General features: G+C 57.9%; 2 protein-coding genes across 2 annotated transcripts; both read right to left on the minus strand.

The window, feature by feature from the left end:
- Positions 1-5,578: 5,578 nt before the first annotated feature.
- OPTC (opticin) lies at positions 5,579-8,316 on the minus strand (the record flags this gene model as incomplete). The annotated part of the gene is made up of 6 exons (XM_084276075.1): positions 5,579-5,749; positions 5,869-5,964; positions 6,103-6,305; positions 6,417-6,575; positions 7,507-7,642; positions 8,095-8,316. The coding sequence occupies 6 exons, from the start codon at positions 8,314-8,316 to the stop codon at positions 5,579-5,581; spliced, it is 987 nt and encodes a 328-aa protein (XP_084132201.1).
- Positions 8,317-14,407: 6,091 nt separating this feature from the next.
- On the minus strand, positions 14,408-17,461 carry PRELP (proline and arginine rich end leucine rich repeat protein; the record flags this gene model as incomplete). Its single annotated transcript, XM_084276074.1, has 2 exons — positions 14,408-14,716; positions 16,525-17,461. 2 exons carry the CDS (start codon positions 17,459-17,461, stop codon positions 14,538-14,540), a joined length of 1,116 nt encoding a protein of 371 aa, XP_084132200.1. The 3' UTR covers positions 14,408-14,537.
- Positions 17,462-18,770: the final 1,309 nt, after the last annotated feature.

An 18,770-nucleotide genomic window follows, 5' to 3' on the forward strand; every position in this document is an offset into this window, starting at 1 on the left:
GGCTCCTGTTGACAAGACCTAACACAGCGCTGCTAATAATAGCTGTGCCTTGGTGGCATCTCCCAGCCTGGAGCAGCTCGTGGCAAGGAGTCCCAGAGCCACTTGCTGCAGAGCAGGGTGGAGGAGGAGAGCCGGGAAAGCCCCAGGGTGCTGCAGGAGCCCCGAGTCCTTCAGAAACCCACAGTGGGCTGCAGGGAGGTGGCTGCATTGCCAACAGGTTATTTTCATAACCTGGGAGCAGCTCCCCTAGGGAGAGAGGCTGAGGGAGCTGGGCTGGTTCAGCCTGGAGAAGAGAAGGCTGTGGGGGGACCTCATTGCAGCCTCCCAGTCCCTGAAGGGAGCAGAGGAACAGGAGGGGAATGGGCTTGTTAAAGGGCAGAGACTGGCAGGACAAGGGGGATGGAGTGAAGCTGGAGGAGGGAAGGGTGAGATGAGAGATTAGGGGGAAGTTCTTTGCAGAGAGAGTGGTGAGGGGCTGGAAGGGGCTGCCCAGAGAGGGGGTGGGTGCCCCATCCCTGGGGGTGTTCAAGGCCAGGTTGGATGGGGCCCTGGGCAACCTTGTGTAGCTCCAGGCCTGGAGGTTGGTGTCCCTGCCTGTGGCAGGGGGGTTGGAGCTCTGTGACCCTTGGGGTCCCTTCCAACCCAGACCAGTCTATGATTCATGCTAAACCTTCACTGTTTGAGGGGAGAGGGATGTGAAGAGGGATGGAATGCGTTTTCTTATTTCTCTTCCTTTTGCTGTCTTTTTCCTTCTCCCTTTTCCAGTTGTAAAGTGGAAAATTGGGAGAGGAAAAGCCCAAGTAGGGTTTCTTTTTTTCCCCCTCTCTCCCCTCCTCCTCCCCTCCATTTCCATTGTTGAGTCTCCCTGGAGGGGCCTGGGCAGCTGTCTGCACCCCAGTGATAATTCATAAACAGCTCTTTCATCTCCAGAGCCCTCACAGCTCCCATCTAATGAATCCCAGCACTGGGATCCTTACAAATAAAAAGGCCAGATCTGGAAACCCAGCAGACAACGCAGCTCTCCTCGGGGTGGCCGCTATTAATTACCCCATTAGCGTTAGGGGATGCACCACCCCGAGTCACCGACTGGGATTTCTCCAGGGGAGATGCTGTATAAATACAGGCAGGGAAATGAGATTGTGGTTTGGTTGGGGAAGCCTGGTCCTGGGCCAGCTGCCTGGCTTGAAGGCAGGGAGAAGAGGGACAACATCCAGCCTGGGCAAAGTCCTGCCCACCACGCCGAGCAGCAGGAACTTGCTGCGGGTTTCGGCCGGGCTCTGCGAGCGCCCCGGCCACGGGCTGCACCAACGGCCACCCCGAAGGATGGCACGTTAAGCACAAATGGGTGCCTTGAGCCAACAGCCAGTGAAGTGCTATAAATAAAGCTGTTATCATCCCTGCCCCGCTCGCTGAGCGAGCTGGGCCACGGCGCTTCCTCCCCTGCAGCGGTTCAGGGTGATTTCTAGCCGGGAGGAGGCCAGGAGCTTGTCAGCATCCACAGTTCAGCAGCCTTTTTCCATCCTGCCATTGATTTTGTGTTTGGTCAATAAATCCACTGGTTTCCTGTCCTGGGTGTGGGTGAGGGACAGCGCTGGCACAGACATGGTCACTCCCCTGGATATTCCATCTCTGTGGCTTCTTCCAAGCTTGCCTGTGTCCCAGGAAGGCTGAGTGCTGACCTCCAGCTGCTCCAGTCCCTGTTTTGAGTCCCTGACCCCCAAACCAGCAGAGAGGCTGCAAGAGGATAGAAAGGGATGGCTCTGTCCTAGGTGGTGGCCAAGGGACACGGTCCAGCGTGGCAGAGGGAGCTGCAGGTGATGCTGGTGGGAGGAAAGCAGAAAAGAAATCTGGGTGAGGCAGAGGGACAGTGTGGTGATGGGAGAGGAGCTCCTTTCCCGCTGGGGCACCCGGATCTGCCAGGAGGAAGCCTGAGCAGAAGAGGATGGAGGCAGCTCGTGGACCAGTGTAGCAGCACACTGAGTCCCTGCAAGGATTCCATGTGCTGCTCCAGCTCTTCCTAAATCAACCCAAGGGAAGAAGCGTGCTCATGTCCCGCTCCCCAGGAGACAATGAGGCAGAGAAGGGAGAGGGCTGCTGCTCTTCAGAGCTTGAAGACTTTCCTGTCTCTGTTTTGGTGCTGGTTAATGATGCATGGCCGGGGCTGGGAGGAGAACATGGAAGGGGAGGGCAGGATGGAGGAGGAGGAGGGGGGCCCATATGGAGACGCTTCTCCCAGAGAGTGGCAAGATGCTGAGCTGGCGTGAGATTGGGAGCTCACTGAGATGTTGGCTGTTAGAGCCAAGCAATCAATATGTGAAAATCCAGCCCAGGCGAGGAAAGTGACCTTGAGCAGCAGAAAGACAGAGGGAGGAGAGCTGCATGAATTACACACGGAGATGCTCGCCGGGTGAGGGAGGAGGGATGGAGGGGAATGAGGGGGACAGGCAGGACATGAGCCCTGTGTCTGGCTGCTGCAGAGCCTGCTGTGTGCCTGGGGAGAGGGCAGCCACAGATCCAGCCAGAGAAGGGGAGAGAGGTTAGCACCCAGACTCAGTCTGCTCCTCCACGTCCATCCCTGCACGTACAAAACAGTCTGGAAGCATCTGCTTGTCTCATCCATCCCCTCTGACCGGGGCTGCTCACAGTGCTCCCCCACCCATCCCACATCATTTAACCATCCCCATCAAGGGGGCTGCCACTGTTGCCCATCAGATCCCACTTTGAAGCCCGGCAGCTCCCGCTGTTAGTCAGCCAACGCTCCCTAGATCAGAGCGATGCTTTGACTTTACACAGCTCCAGCTCAGGGCTGCTAACGTGGACTTTGCACTAATTCTTCCCTCCAGCTGCCCAGCTCCCTCCCCTGCTGCCGCCCAGCCCTGCGTGCCGCCGGCGGGTCTGCTCCTCTGCTGTCTGCTGGCCCTGTTAGCCGGACTCAGGCGGTGCCCGTGGCAGCCTGGCAGAAGCAGCACGTGTATCCCAGCAGAGACACGCTGTCCCTGCCATGCATATATGCATGGGACAGGCTGTGCAATCTTATCAAGCTTTCACCACAGAGACGGGCTTTAAAACGTGGGCAGGTCCCCAAGGGCCGGCTGTGACCCTGTGCCTCCAAGGCATCAGCTGGGGAGAGCTGCAGACATGGGGGGATGGAGAGGAGCCAGGGTGCCCAGCTGCCCAGCCCAGCCCAGGGGACGTGGGGCTGCGGGGGTGATGGAGGGGGAGCCAGGTCTCAGACCTGCTGCCAAGGCTCTGCTGGAGTTGGATGGTCCCTCTGGTAGGGGTAGGGGTCAGCAGAGCCCCTCTGACACCCGCTGCCACATCCCACCCTAGGGAAGCCCCAGCTGGCTCCAAGGCAGGATTAATCCCACCCCACTGGGGTGCTCCAGGAGCAGCCCACCCCCACAGGGGACAAGGGACCTCAGCAGGGTGGGAAAGGACCCCAGGGCTGGCAGCAGAAGCTCCCCACGTGACGCTGCAGAGACAGGCTCTGCTTTCTCCCTCTCCACCTCAGCAGCAGCAAGGACACCAGGGTGCAGCTAACAACCACCACCCCACCCTGAGGAACAGCCCCAGCCTGGCCTGCACCGGGTCAGACAAGGACCTGCTGCCCCAGCCCAGTCCCTCCTCCCTGGGGCTGCGATAAAAGCCAAGGCAGCTCTGCTGAACCTCAACCCTGCCCCAGCAAAGCCTCCCCACTTCTCCCAGAACAGCTCAGCTTCTGCAAAGCCAACAGCCCCATCAGCCCCATCAGCCCCACAAAACATCCCTCCACCTACCTCACTCTCCTCCCACACGAAGCAAACCCTTCTCCCCTCCCCAACCCCTTCCAAACCCCTCCTCTGCCAACACCAAGCACCTGGGCTACTCCCCAGCTGCGGGGCCATGTGGGTGGGGTGAGAAAACCACCCCAGGAGGGAGATAAACAGCAGGGAGCCGGTTTGGAGTCCGAAGTTGAGGTCAGGCATCTCCAAACACTCTGCCTTGCCATCTAGTGGGGTGAACGCGAAGGGCCAGGGATTGCTGTTGGGAAAAGCTGGCCGGCTCCATCCCGCTGCGGCAGTGCTTCATCCCACGGGAGCAGAGGAGATGGCTGAGGGTAAAGGATGGTGTGAGGGTGTCAGAAGGATGGATGGGGATGGAGGAGAGATAAGGGGATAGACAGACAGGGGGGTAGATAGATACAGCTCTTTCAAGGATGATATGGCAGCAGCAGCAATAAATCCTGACGGTTTAGATCCAGCCTGAAAGGAAAGGCTGGAACATCTCCAGATCTCCCATTGCCAAGGGCTTTGGCACTTGGATCAACATAATCCATGTCCGAGTTGGGTTTTGCATGGAAAAGAAAGGCAAGGGGAGGGATGTGGTGCACACACACCCCCTACCCCCACACACACCCCCCCACACACTCCATGTCACTGTCACACCGTGCTGTGCCACCAGGGCTGGCTCGCAGGCACCCAGCAGCATTCACAGCCTGCCTGTGGATGAGAAGCTGGATCTTCCTGCAAGGTTCTTCTCCAGCTGCCTCAGTTTGCCTCCCCGGGCCGGGAGGATGTGGGCTGAGCTCGGTGGTTTCAGTTCAGGCTTTTGGATTCTCCGGGGATGTGTCATCCCTCTCACGGTATGTGTGTTTGTTACATGTGTATAAAAATATAGAGGATGAATACATTATATTTAAAATATCTCACCACTGGGCAGCTCTTTTCGAGTGTTGGAAACTGGGATGATACAAGAGATTTTCACTCCCTCTGAGTGACTCTTTCCTGCTGGACCCGGGGCCGTCGGTCTCGTAGGCTCTGGTGCTACTCCAGCTCTTCTCTGAAGCAGCCCCCAAAACCAGTGCAACCCTCCCTTCAGGCAAAATTCATGTTGGAGACCCCACTTGGTATCAGGACAGCTCCCAGTCCCAGTGAGGGGGGGTCAGAGCCCCCCACAGAACAGGGTCCGCAGGGAGGGGCTGCAGGAGGTCTGGGGTGAGGCGATGGAGGACTCCAGCTGCCTTGTGCTGAGGTTTCCTACTGCATCCTCTTTTGGAGCACAGCCCAGCCCAGCCACAGCCACAGCTCACACCTGGGTGTGCAACACTCCTGCAGAGCCACACAGTTCCACCTGATGGAGATGGGGGTGGCTGAGGGCACAGCCAGGTCAGACCTGATGTGGTCCAAGCATCGCTTCTCAGGAGCAATGCAGCTCTTGCTCCCTGGCCAGGAGACCCTGCGAGCAGATCAGAGGGGTATTCCCAAGGCCCCATGAGGGAACAGAAGAAGTAGGACATGGAGAAGTGTCCAGCTGTTGGGCTGGGGCTGAGCAAGGGCTTTCCACTGCTCTCCCTGTTGAGAGGGAGACACCAAATAAGACACCAAATGCATTTTAAAAGTCTTCATTTTATTAAAGCTGTCCACCCCCTGCTCCATTTGCCCCAGAACTGAGTTCATCCCTAGGCAGAGGCCCATCCCACGCCAGCATTAAATGCATCTGCCTTAACCCCTGGGGCAGCAGGATCTGAGGCAGTCTGGGATTGGGGCACGCTGGGTCCAGGAACACTCGCCCTTGTTTCCCAATTCCAGGGTCGTGATGCTCAGAAGAAGTGGCCCGTGGGCAGGCGGGGCAGGCAGAAATAGGCATTGGGGAAGAGGCTGAGGTTGATGGGGTTGCCATCCAGGCGGATGTCCTCCAGCGCCCTGCGGATCTGGCTGTGGTCTTGGCTGTCACAGAAGGTGTCTTCGTGCATGGTCTGGATGTTGTTGTTCTAGCCAGGGAGGCAAAGCCCAAAATCAGATTCAAAAGGGATGGGGAAGAAGAGGAGGAGGTGGTGATGGGCTCTGCCAGACTCTGGTACAGACAAGCCTGTGCCCAGGCTCAGCTCACCTGGAGGTGCAGGGAGCGCAGGCTCTCGGGCAGGGGCGCTGGGATATACTCCAGCTGGTTATCAGAGAGATGGAGAAACTGCAGCTGCTTCAGGTCCTGTGGAAATTGGAGAGAGGTGAAGCTCTCTGCTCCCACCCCCACATCAACCCTCTTTCTTACCCCTTGGTGAGGCAGGTTTGGGCAAAACCCCAGCCTGGATTCACCCGTGGGGCTGGTTTGTGCCCCAGCACCCACCCGGAAGGCTTCAGGCCGGAGGCCGGTGCTGGGGATCCTGTTGAGACGGGCGTCCAGCCGGACGATGCTGCGGGGCAGCTCGGGCAGCGCCGTCAGCCTGTTCTCAGGCAGGATGAGCTCCTGCAGGCTGGGGAGCAGGCGGAAGGCGTCTGCGTCCGCCCAGGAGATGAAATTGCTGCTCAGGTCTATTCGCTTCAGCTTCTCTGGAGGCAGAGGAGGAGGGAGGAGATGAACAGGGGACCTGCCCAGAACTGCTTATCCTCCACTCACCTCACCCCATGTCAGACCCCAGCCCTTCCCTTGCCTGGACGTACTCAGCCCTGTGAAGTCAGTGGCCCGGATGGCGCCGATGCGGTTGAAGCGAGCGTACAGGTAGGTGGTCTCTGGTGGCAGCAGTGGGATGTGCTCCAGGTTGGCGTCGTCGCAGTAGACAGACGTGCCGATGCAGAGGCAGAGCAGGCAGCTGGGCAGACCTGGGGGTGCAGAGGCAGCCCTTGGCACAGCACAGCTCCCCTGGACCCCAAAAAGCACCCCAGTGTGCAGGGAGATGCAAGGATATGCCCACCCCTGCCCGGGCTGTGGGGACACCATGTCTCCAGTGCTCTGAGCTGTCACAGCTCCAGCACCTTCACCAGCCAAACAGGGTACCTCATTGCAGGAAGGGCCAGAAGCTCTCAGCCAAAAGAGCTCCTAATAAATGGAGCTGCTCAGGGCCAAATACCTCCCACGGGAGAGAGGAGGGAGATGCAAGGCTGCTAAACACCCCAGTGTTACACCCAGGGCTCACTTTGCCCCCTTATTTTTATCCCCAGAAGGAAATGGAACAAAATAAGAGAGTTTTGCACCCAGCAAAGTACGTCCTGGCTGCATGAGGGTCCCAGCAAGCTGGGCTGAGGTGGCAGTAGGGGGTAAAGCCTTTGTCATCCATGTGTGTCCCCCTCTTCACACTCCCTCTCCTCTCCCCCCCGCTCTTCCAAGACTCAGCATCCATTAGTGGGGAAGTTCAAAGCAGCAAGGCAACAATTTCCCTTTGCCTCCTACTTAATTTGTCCCAGTCCAGAGTGACAGAAAATGAATAAAGATATTTATCCCTCGCTACAGGATTTTAATTGTCACTAATCTAATTGCTACTCTGTCCGACTGTCGCAATGCCTCTGCTCATTAAAGTGTTGCTGCTTTGCTGGAGCTCTTGTTTCCCAGAAATGTCTCGCTGCAGCCCTCCTGCCTGTGTGATAAGACGCACCCCCTGACACCCCAGGCAGAGCCAATAACTGCTGCTGTCTGCTGGTGGCGAAAGGATTCGCTCCTGTTTCTCCTGAGCACCAGCCCTGCCACCCCTGGGACACGTGGCTGCATCCCATGGGAACCAAATCCTGCCGGCTGCACTCAGGGGTCCACACTCACCCTGTGCAGGGATGGGTGCTGGGTGGATGGGGCTGGCAGTGGTCAGAGGCTGCAGGTTTGGGGTTTCAGCTGTGGTACCCAGGTCTGGGAGAGCCGTGGGGTCCTTGGGGCGAGGAGCCAGGGTGCCAACCTCGATCTGCAAACACAGCCTGGGTGTGAGGGATGGCGCAGCCAGGTGAGACTTTCCGCTCCTCTCCGGGGCAGGAGACACTGGTCAAGGGGGTCAAGGGGGTCAAGAGCACTGGGTAGGTCTTATTGGAAAGTCAGCTCCTCCTTGAAGAGCTCTCCTAGCTCAGAAACCCCCCTCCCTATTTGCCAGGAGGGATGCAGGAAGCATCTTGCATGTCCTGGCTTCCTTCAGCGATGCTCTGGCCAGGCACTGGCAGGGGACAAGGACACTGGCGGGGGTTGGGGTCAGGTGAAGCCTTTCCTGCCACCAGTAAGAGTGGTGGAAGAGTCACCAGGGCTCAGAGACTTGTGCAAGAAGCTGGTTCTCCAGCTGTGCCCCACCTGCTGAAGCCCTTTTCTTGAGATGCACCCAGGGAAGACCTGTCCCAGGCGCAAGGTGCTCCCCTGCATCCCACTCACCTTTGGAGCAAGGTCACCGTAGTCATAGAGCTCCTCATAGTTGCTCAGGTCAAGGATCTCACCATAGTTGTCCAAAGTCAGGTCGTAGTTGTCCAGGTCCAGGTTTTCATAGAGCACAAGATCCTCTTTTGGGTTCTCCCCCTTCCTCTCCTCCTTGGCTGGGACAGCCCAAGCTGCCCCCAGCCACAGGCTGGTGATGCTGAGCCAGACCACGATCCGCATCCTGCACCCTGGGGGGGTTACCACTTCAAGGGCAGCAGCAGGGACTGCAGTCTGCAGGGACATGGGGCTTGACAGAGCTGGTCAGGATGGGGCCAGCTGCCCTGAAGTGGTTGCAAAGCAGTGAAAGCCAAGAGGGGTGGGAAGGCAGGACGGGCACGCCGGCCACAGCCAGCACTCTGTATCTCTGTGGTGGGGACTGTGGCCACCGCGGGGGACACGCAGCCCCCGCCCCAGCAACATTACGCCATCCCTTTTCTTTTCAGCCCATTTCACGCTCAGATGGATGGCTGGGCATGAGAGGCCCCTCAGCCACGCTGGGTTACCCTCACTTCCCAGTTTTCCCAGCCCCGAGGAGGCGGTGAGGGGGGTTGGGAGGTGATGAGGTGGGGGGGGGGAGTCATGCTCTGGCCCCTCCAGGTGGTGGGTGAAGCTGGTTGCTGGTCCAATAGACGCATCAGACAAGCAGAAATAACCCCAGAGGTCCTGGTATTCTGCTCTCCCCTTTGGTCCACCCAGGTCCAAAGCCCTGAGATGCTGTTCCTCAGCATCAGACTGGTGGGAGAGGGGGGACAGGGGGTCCCTGTGACTTAACCCTGAGTGCAGGCCCCTTGTGACTCGACCCTGAGTGCAGGCTGCCTGCATGGGGACAGCCCTGGCCCTGCAGCACCCCCCACCCAATCCCACTGGGGTCCCACTCTTAAAAGGAGCTCACTCCTACCTGAAGCCAGCCCCTGCACGTGGGTCCCCCGCACCCACCGTGCACCCTGAGCTGCAGCATCACCCACCCACCCACCCACCAGCTGCACACCCATGGCAGAGCAGGTGGATGGGACAGGCACCCAGCAGCTGCCCACACGTCTCCTCCAAACCAAATGCAGAAGCAACGACCCAGCACAGAGCTTTGGCACCCTCAGCCTGAGGATGCTGCTCCCCAACTTCTGCTGGTTCGAACCTTCACAAGTGTCACCCACACACATGGCCAGCCCCAACCAACCCTTCCAGCCCCACAGCTCACCCCAGCCCAGCCAGGCTCTGCTTGATGCTGAGAGGTGACACGGATGTACCCCCTTTCTCCTCCTCCTTGGTGTGGGAGAGCCCTGCTCTGCTCCCACAGGCTGGCACACTGGTTGGGGAAGGGCTGCTGAGCTTTTAATGCATGGAGAGGAGTGGGGGGGGTGTGCACAGAGGGGCTGGGGGGAGAGCCAGAATGCAGTCAATCAAGCCAGCAGTTCCCCACTGAGACCTAATATTGTCCCCAGGGGTGAGCTCAGACTTGTGTCTGGGGCTGTGGGGAGCAGGATGGGATGAGGAGTGTGCTCTGCTCCCTGCCCTGGTGTCTCCAGTGGTGATGGGGGGCACACAGCCCTGGGTAGAGGGGACAGAGCCAGCTCCATCCCTGCCCCAACCACCCCAGGTCTTGCCAAGCCAGAGAGCAATTTCCAGCTGCAGCCATCCCCAGGGATGCAGGAATGGCAAAGCACCAGGGCACAGACCCCCTTGCTGGTCTGAGTTTCAACTGTGTGGGACCTTGGGGCACAGTGAGCATCCCAGCCCTGGGGAGGATGTGGGGGAACCTGCTGCTGCCCAGGGTTTGGGGGTCTGCACAGGCTCACCCCAGCTGCCAGGTGGCTGCTGGTATTTGGCTTATGCACCCCAACTTGCCTGCTGCAGGGCTCAGTGCTGCTCACCCCTCTGTTGCTTTGGAAACATGGGGGTGGTTTGGGAATGGAGAGCTGGTGTGGATGCTGAAGGAGGGGGGCAGAGTGCTGCTCCCCCAACCCGTGTAGGATGGGAGACACCCCCATCTCCCCCTGCACACACCCACATGCCCTGTGACAGGGGGGGCTGCTTGATACCCCCACCTAGAGCTCAGCTCAGGAGACCATGGCTCTGCTTCCTCCTCTGGATGGGGTAGTGGGTCACAGCCAGGGACATGTCCTGTGGGTTTGGGACACCCCAGGAGGGGCAGGGTGTGCACGGCAGCCCCGCAGGCTCGTGGCAGAGCCGGGCAGCCTTGTGCACACACAGCCACCCACTGCTGTAAAAATGTTCTTGGCTCTTGCAGGCAGATTGCAGCCCACACACTCACCCACCCGAGGCATCGCACCCATCTGCTGGTGCTTGCTGGGCAGGCAGGGACACCCTGGCAGCCCCCCCCCCATCAGCAGGCACAGGCCTCCTCCCCCTCATGCCCAGCATCCCCCCCCCCACCCCACTAGGGCAGCCCCAGGAGCAAAGGGCCACTGCTAATCTTCGTTAAGCCCCTCATTAGGCAGCTCAGCAGTCAGTGTGATGAAGGCGATGTGGCAGCTGGAGGGGGGGTTATTCCAGCCAACCCAGTGCCCCCCCACTCCTTGGAGGGGCTGCAGGTGCTTGTCCAGAGCCTGTGGCCGAGTTGTTTCCCCCACCCAGGGAGCAGGGGCTCAGCTCCAATGTGGCCGGGGGGGACCTGGCTCTTGGATGGCACCTTCTGCCCCAGCTTGGGGAGCATGGGGGGGGTGTGTGGCAGCTCCTGCCTGGCAGCCCAGCACAGTGGAAGATGCTCAAGAGAAAAGCCTGGGCTGGTGGGGGGTTCCCTGCAGCAGCGGGGTCCCCAGGGCAGCTGCTTTGGGGTGGCTGTACCTTGGTGGCTGTGGCAGACACCTGCACAAATGGGGGTCACTGCAGACCCCTGCAGCAGGGGAGGGCCCAGGTCAGGCACCCACAATTGGGGTGGGAGGGTCACCAGCTGCAAGGGGGGGTGGGGTGGTGTTGTGAGCAGTAAGACACCCTGTCCCAAAGTGCCTCTCACCGTATCCAGCTGCTCCCCAATGCGCCCATCTCCCCCTTACCATGGCCAGGGAGCTCAGCACCCACAACGTTGGGGAGCCCCCCCTTGATGCCCACCCTGGCAGCCCTGCTCAGCCCCCACCACCAAGAGTTTTCCAGCCTTCCCTGTGATCCCACAACGTGCACAGCAGAGGGGACAGCTTCCCACACCACCAGCCCAGCTCCAGCTCCTGGGGCAGCACGGGGGCTGTTTGCAGAGAGAACAAACCCACCCACCCATCCACCCTGCTTTTGTGATGCTCAACACCCCCAGGAGGGAGACAGGGCTGACATGCCTGGGGAGGCAGTGAGTGAACACACCCCCCTGAGTGCGTGATTCACACCCCAGCCACAATACCACGGAGATTTTATTCTCCAGGACAAAAAAAAAACCCATGAGGGAAGCTCAGCTCTGCTCACACACACACACACACACACACACACACACATACATCCTTCCCCCCTCCCCAGCAGTGTGCAGGCTCCCGTGAGCATCCCCACGCCGCAGCCCCTGCGTTCACACCCGCGCCCACAGCCGCCCTCCCTCCCCGCTCCTGATTCACGTGGGGAGAGCAGCAGCAAGAGGAGATCTGTGGGTTTGGAGGCGATGGGCAGAAGGAATAAGCAGCTGCCCACACCCCTTCTGCTCGTACCACAACACACACACGCAGCCCGCAACGGCCGCAGCCCTGGGGAGAGGGACCCGGGCTCGGTGGGGTGGGTGGGAGACACGGCTCCCAGCTGGCTGCCCACCCCCCCTAAAACACACACACACAACCTGGAGCCCCACTGTGCTTGCTCCTCTGTGGAAAACTCACCCCATGGGATGTTTATCCGGCTTCTCCAGGAGCATGGAAGCGGCGCATGGGCAGCTCAGCCCAAATTCACATGACTTGCCCCAGCACACACCCACACAGCCACCAGCTCCCCCAGCCATCAGCTCCCCCAGCCATGGGGTCCCCCAGCCATGGGGTCCCCCACACACCAGCTCCCCCAGCCATCAGCTCCCCCAGCCATCGGGTCCCCCAGCCATCGGGTCCCCCAGCCATCGGGTCCCCCAGCCAGCTCACAGGGGCCACAACACCCACCGGCTGCAGCCCCAGCTCCAGGAGCTGCAGTAGAGGATGGGCTCTCTTAATTAGCAGAGATGCTCATTAGGCCAGGCATGTGTTTCATAAGCCTCCTCGTGAGTCCAACCCAGCATCACTTCAAGCAAGGGCACACCACAAACAACCCCCAAACCCACCAGCCTCCTACCATGAGGAACCCCCTGGGGGTCTCCCCCATCATGGGGCTCCAGACCCAGCTCTGACTGAGGGGAAGGTTGGCCTCAATGGAGGAAAACTGGTCCTGAATGAAGCATCACCGAGGAAGATGAGGATGGATCGGAGGGAGGCAGGTCCAACCATGGCTGTGGGTCCCTTGTGAATCATTTTATTTTCACTGCTGCGGAGAGTAGGAGTGAAAAATATCATTAAGTTGAAATCAGTCGAGAACTACATATGTCTGTAGATATATCTGTACAGTCTATCAGTATATATACACATTATATATAAATATACACATAGGGTCTCCGGGTTTAAGGTTGAAACCTGTCGAACCCAATCAAGCCCACTGGAGGAAATGGTGGAGAAGAGAATTTTCTCATGGGAAAACAAGCCTGGATTAGCACGGGCATTTAATGAACCTTCCAGAGCACCCAGCTCCCAGGGTCACTGGTGTGTGTCCCAGTCCCGTTGCTGGGGAGCAGCACAGGGTGCCCATCTGCGCCCATCTCGGAGGAGGGTCAGTTTTGGTGGCTGAAGGAGGTAAGGGCTGGTTTCTTTGGTTTATTGCTTCAATGCTTATTGCAGTTGGACTTTTTTTTCTTTGCTTCTGATGCTCGGCTTTCAATCCAAATAAGGATCAATTTCAATCCCAAATTAGGGAGGGAAAAATGATAACAACACCCCCCCTAAACCCGAACACCCTATATATGCAGGTACAGCTATCGAAGAGGGAAGTGATACATGTGAAAATGGGGAGAAAAGGGAATAAAAAATAGCTTTTCCAAAAGGAATAGCTTTTTCCTTTTTTTCCTTAAACAAAAAAAAGAAAAAGAAAAAGAGGCAAGACCAGTCATGTGTGTTTGGTTCAAGAAAGCAACAGAGATTAAAACTTCCAGGAGATGGGAGTCAAGGCAGAGGGACTGTGAGAGCAGAGCAGAGACCTCATGGATTAACCCCTCAGAGCCCAGGTTTACAACCACATCAGCCCTGGGTATGTAAATATGAAAGCAAGTGTCCTGCTGGCATCACTGCAGTGAGCAGGCTGTGCTCTGCCCCCAGGGGGCTGGTTCCATGCCCAAGGCAGGTTGCCAGCATCAGGGTCTCAGAGGCTTTGGGTCCTGGGAAGGGTTTGGCTGGAAGCAGCAGAGTGTGGCCACTGTGCTGAGCCCTGCACCTCTGCAGCACCCATGGAGGGGATGCAGGATGCTGGGAGGGGCCTACAGCCCTGTGGACTGATGCTATTGCAGGGGGGGGAACGTGGGAGGGGTGAAAGCTGGGGAGGGGGTTTGTCTTGCAAAGGAGGGTGGTTGGTGCAACCCACACCGGAGAGCCCAGCTCTGGCTGAGGGGGATGCAACCACCCCCCACATTCCCTGCAACCACCCCCCAGCCACTGGAGCAATGGGGAGCCAAGGCCAAAGCCCCCAGGAGGGCCCAGGCTAGAGGAGGGTGTCCCTTCCTCAGCACCCCAGGGATGTGACTGGTCCTGCTGGCCAGCACCAGACCCAGCTACTCCCTGCCTGCTCAGACCCAGCTCCCCCAGCCACCCACTACACCCAGCTGGCATCACCCTGCGCCCCAAGGCTGCAGGGTGGCTGTCTGCACCCTCGGCACCCTGCCCAGGACATCCCTGCTCCACCTCTGTCCCCTGGGTTCTGCAGGTGCAGCCACCCAGAGCAATGACATGACTGGAGCCCTGCAGTGAGGTGGCCCCTGGGGACCCCTCATCAGCTCCATCCAGGGATGCTTTTGGCTTGGACCTAACCCAACCTCTGGAAATTTTGCTGGGTGGGAGGGGAGAGATGGAGCCAGCTCCAGGGCTGGCCTGGGGGAGGGCAGAGAACCCAGGGCCCACAGGCAGGGAACTGGGGAGAGGGTGGCAGCCACCCCAGGCTGATGCTGTGACCTGGGGTGGGTGCTGCAACGTGGTGCTGTCCTGCAGGCAGTGGTCCCCATGGATGCACGTGCCATGCATGTCCATGGGCACTACAGGGAAGGAAAGGGGGGGACGGGGACAGAGAGAGGGATGGAGGTGGGGTGCAAGGAGGGGGAGAGGGAGGCAAAGAGGGTCCCACGTGGCAAACACTGAAGGGGTCAAGTCTCTGTGCAAAGCCAAGTCCTGGGAGGGGCACGCTGCCAGGCAGGGCTAGAAAACCACCGACTGCAGGAGGCGGAAACACATCATCAGGTCCAAGGGGATGGGGGGTTTCAGGAGGTTCCCATCCAGCCGCAGGTACCGGAGCCGGGGTACGCTGTCCAGGTCGGAGGGGGAGAAGTCATGGATGGACATCAGTGAGGTGGGGCAGATCTGTGTCCCGTTGATCTCTGCAGGGAGAAGAGCAGCAGGATGCAGGTTAGAAGAATGGGAAGATGGAGAGGGGTACCAGAGACAACCCTTCCCCTCCCTGACCCTGCCTATCTGTGGAACCCCAAAATGGGATGGCTTTGCTAGAGGGGGAGAATCTCCAGCCCCTCCCAGAAGATAGCACAGCTCCCAGTGAGAGGAAGAGCTTGCTTCTGTTCAGGAACGAAGTAGGTCACGTTCAGCCGAAGCACAGTGAGAGATGTGGTGTCATTTGAGAGAGAAAAGGGATTATTTCAAACACAAAACCTGCAGAGCCAGCCCTGAGCCTTCCAAAAAAACCCACATCAAGGATACAGGCTCCAGCCCTGCTATGCTGAAGAGAACATCAATAACTACCTTGGTCTCTTCTGGATCTCCACGTGTTTCTCCTCACCCCAGGGCCTGTGTTATAGAAAATAAACCCAGGAATTCCTACGCTGTTACCCAGCTCCAGGGACTGGCACCTTATAAAAGCTGCCTAAAATAGGCTAAAAAAGCTCTGGGATATGATGTGTGTGGTCACACAGGTGTCTCTCCATGGGAAGCCCTACCAGGACCCAGGTACTGGTGTGTGTGAAGCCAGCAGCTGTCACCTCAAGGTCCCCCTTTGGCACCAGTTTGATGGTGTTTAAATAAAATGCAGATTAACCAGTATTTGAACTGGATGTTCATTCATCACTGTGTCGTTATTCCCCAGAAGCAGACTCCAGGGACCCTCTGGATGTGGCTCTGTGAGGATTTTGTCCCTCTCCCTGGCATCCCATCCCATAATTTCTTGCTTTCTTGCTCATCCCTTCACATTCAGCCCCTTGTTTGGGCAGGAGCTGTCCTGGTAAAGCTGCTTGGTGATCTTACAGCCCCTCTGTGGCAGCAGATGGCTTTGGGACATAGAGCCACGGGCCATCACTGGTGCAGGGAACAGCACAGCTTGAGTCACACCACTTGTGGGGACCAGCATCTGCCCAGGTGGCTGCTCCAGAGGTGAGCAATGCCCTGGGTGGGTCCTGCACCCCCATACAGCCCATCATAGCCAGAACCACAAGACCCCAGCACACTTTCCCCAGCACACACAGAGGGTTTCTACCAGGACCACCCCGTCCTTGCTCCCCTGCAAGGACAGCAGGTTGGTGGACCTCTAGTAGCAGAAACATCTGGAACAACCAGGAATGAGTCTCTGGCACCTTCTCAAAGGCAATGTCTCTGTTTACACGTCTCACAGGCCAGCAGCTCTCCCATGAAATCGTGGTGCTGTGCCTGGAACGGTGCAGAACTGCCCTGGTTGCTTTGCCAAGACAAGCTCCATCACAGCCTTGTTCTCCCTGTTCCTTCCTCAGCAGGGCTCAAGAGCTGAGCTGGGTTATTTCTAACCATCCTGTCTGGGTGTTTGGCATCTGTTCTTAAAATATGTGCACAGGCTCTCCTTCTGAAACATCCCTATTCCTGAGCCCTGCTGGGGAAGGAACTATTTCAATGGCAGGTGGTCCTTTGGAAGGGCTGCCCATGCCCATGAACAAGAAAAGCCCTGAAGCACCAGTGAGAATTTAGCCCTGCTCCTCAACTACGACCCTAATCCTCAAGCCAACCTTCCCCACATGCAAATCCATCCCCCCCTTAGAGCCCTGGTCACCTCCAAAGAGCCTTCAGCTCATCTCACTACAGCATCCCCCCCTTTGAAGGGTCCACATCCCACTGAAAAAGGACCTTTGTTGACTAAACTCTTGCCATCCTCCAGCCCATCTGCTCCTCTACAGGCTACCCCACAGCCTCCTGCCCCAGCAGCTCAACTCACTCTCAATGGAGTTGTTATTTAGGTAGAGATGCTCCAGCTTGGAGCTGATGAAAGGCATGTTGGTGAGCTTGTTGTGGGCCAGGTGCAACACCAGCAAGTTGGTGAGGTTGAAGGAGTTCTTGGGGAGCCCCTTGTCAGAGATCTGGTTGTAGTTGAGCCGGATGAATGCCAGGTTGGGGAACTCCTTGAAGTAGTCACTGGGGATGTCCTCAATGTTGTTCCTGTCCAAAAAGAGCTGGTGGATGGCACTGGGCACCCCGGGGGGCATTTTCCTCAGGATGTTGTGGGCAAGGTTGAGTTGCATGAGGTTCTTGAGTCCCTTGAAGGTGTTTTTGTTGAAGACCCCATCACTGAGCTTGTTGTGGTGCAGATCCAAGAGCACCAGGTTCTCCAGCTTGTTGAAGACCCCAGCAGGGATCTTGGAGATCTGGTTCCTGCTCAGACGCAGCTGCTCCAGGTTGGGTGGCAGGAAGGCAGGAACCTCTTTGAGTTGGTTCTTCTCCATGTAGAGGAAGACGAGGTTTTCCAGCTTCTCCAGGACCCGCCTGTCCACCTTCCGGATGCGATTGTTGTCTAGGTTGACCCATTTCAGCCCCGTTGCGTTCCTGAAGGACTCCTCTGGGAGGTCATCGATGAAGTTGTTCTGGAGGTAGAGGTAGTGGATGCGGGATGGGATGATGGGGACCTTCCTCAGGTTGCGGCTGTCACAGTAGAGGGCAGAGGGGAAGTCCGGGGGGCAGTAGCATTCTCGAGGGCAGTCAGGGAAGATGGAAGGGGGACCCGGTGGCAGGGGTGGAGGCAGCTCCGTGGGCTCAACGGGCTCAACGAACTCAGGAGGTGGGCGGGTGGGTTTTCGGGGAGGTTTCCGCCGCTGCCCGCTCACCTCCGAGACCAGCACAAGAACAAGCGGGAGAAGCAACCTGAAGGCCACCTTCATGGTCCAGATGTTTCCCTGAGGGAAGCAACAAGAAGAGGTGGGTTAGGAAGCACCCAGTTTAGGTACCACGTCATCTCCCATCTCCTCCATCACTGAGAAGGAGGAATTTACCCTGTATCCCTGCTGGTAACCTGCTACATTCTCTCCTTCCCCTTGGAAATGGTCTTTAACTACTCTCTAGAGTGTGAACCACTGAGATCCCCTTTCACTGGCTCAGCTTTCTGCCATGGGAGGAGGAATTTGGGGGTTTTTTTTCACTTGGTTTGGGGTTTTCCACACACCACCTGCCCCCCCCCTCCAGGACCCCCAACACCACTGTGCCCTCTCCCTGAAAGATGGATTGCCCCTCTGAGAACTTGATGGATCAGGCTTAATTTTGCACTTGAGCCAAGAAAAAAAAAATATATATATATATAAAATCAATGTTTCAGTAGGAAATTGGCTGAGCAAGAGTGTTTGGAGGCCAGCAGCAGCAGAGATGGATGGCTCTGTGCCTTTGGGGACACGTCACTAATGCAGAACGGGCCATTTTCAAGGCCATGTGATAAAAAGGCATTTGCAAGATTACACATGGGCAGTGTAAGGGGTGTTTGGCCATACAGGCTCCTTGTGCTGCCCAAATAACCGATCCATCCCCTCCAGTCCCACTGCTGGGATGGGAATGTGGAGAGAGTCCCAGTGGAAGTGGGAGATCTGGAAGGATCAGGCCAGGTCTCTGCTTGCCCAGACCCACTGAGCTTCTCCTAGACACCAACACCTTACAAGTTCCACTTCTCCCTTTACTCTGCATCATCATCCTCAAGCCCACGAAGGCTGCCTGTCCCATCTCTGCCCTCCCTGCTGCTGCCTGGAACACCAGCCATCATCCTTGCAAGGCTGTTGCTGGGAGCTCTCCAGCTGATGCCTTGGAAGATGGAGAGATCCAACTTGTTGCAGACGAGCTCCCCAGGAAGCCCTGTTGCAGAAGGTGCTTTGGATGCTCTGACAGTCCCTGGGGCCAGCTGGAGCAGACCAGGCTGTGGGCTTCCTGGGTAGATACCTTGGGGTGTTTGCCAGGCTTTTCCCGGCAGCGCTTGTCACCCCAGCAGGAACAGAGCCGAGCTGGATGCGCAGTGAGGCAGATGGAAGAGCTGGGAAGGAGCAGGTTGGGAAAGAGAATCAAGTGAGATGAGACAGGGAAGAAGACAAGGAGGCTCAAAGGAAGATGGATCTCCTGGGGAAACAGGGTGTCTGCTGTGGGAGCTGGTGCTGCTGGGGCTGGAGTGTGGGGTAGAAGCCTTTGATGATGGTGGAGCTGGAGATGCTGGGG

The sequence above is a fragment of the Gallinula chloropus genome, assembly GCF_964237585.1.
Source record: "Gallinula chloropus genome assembly, chromosome: 27".
In the NCBI taxonomy this organism is placed as follows: Eukaryota; Metazoa; Chordata; class Aves; order Gruiformes; family Rallidae; genus Gallinula; species Gallinula chloropus.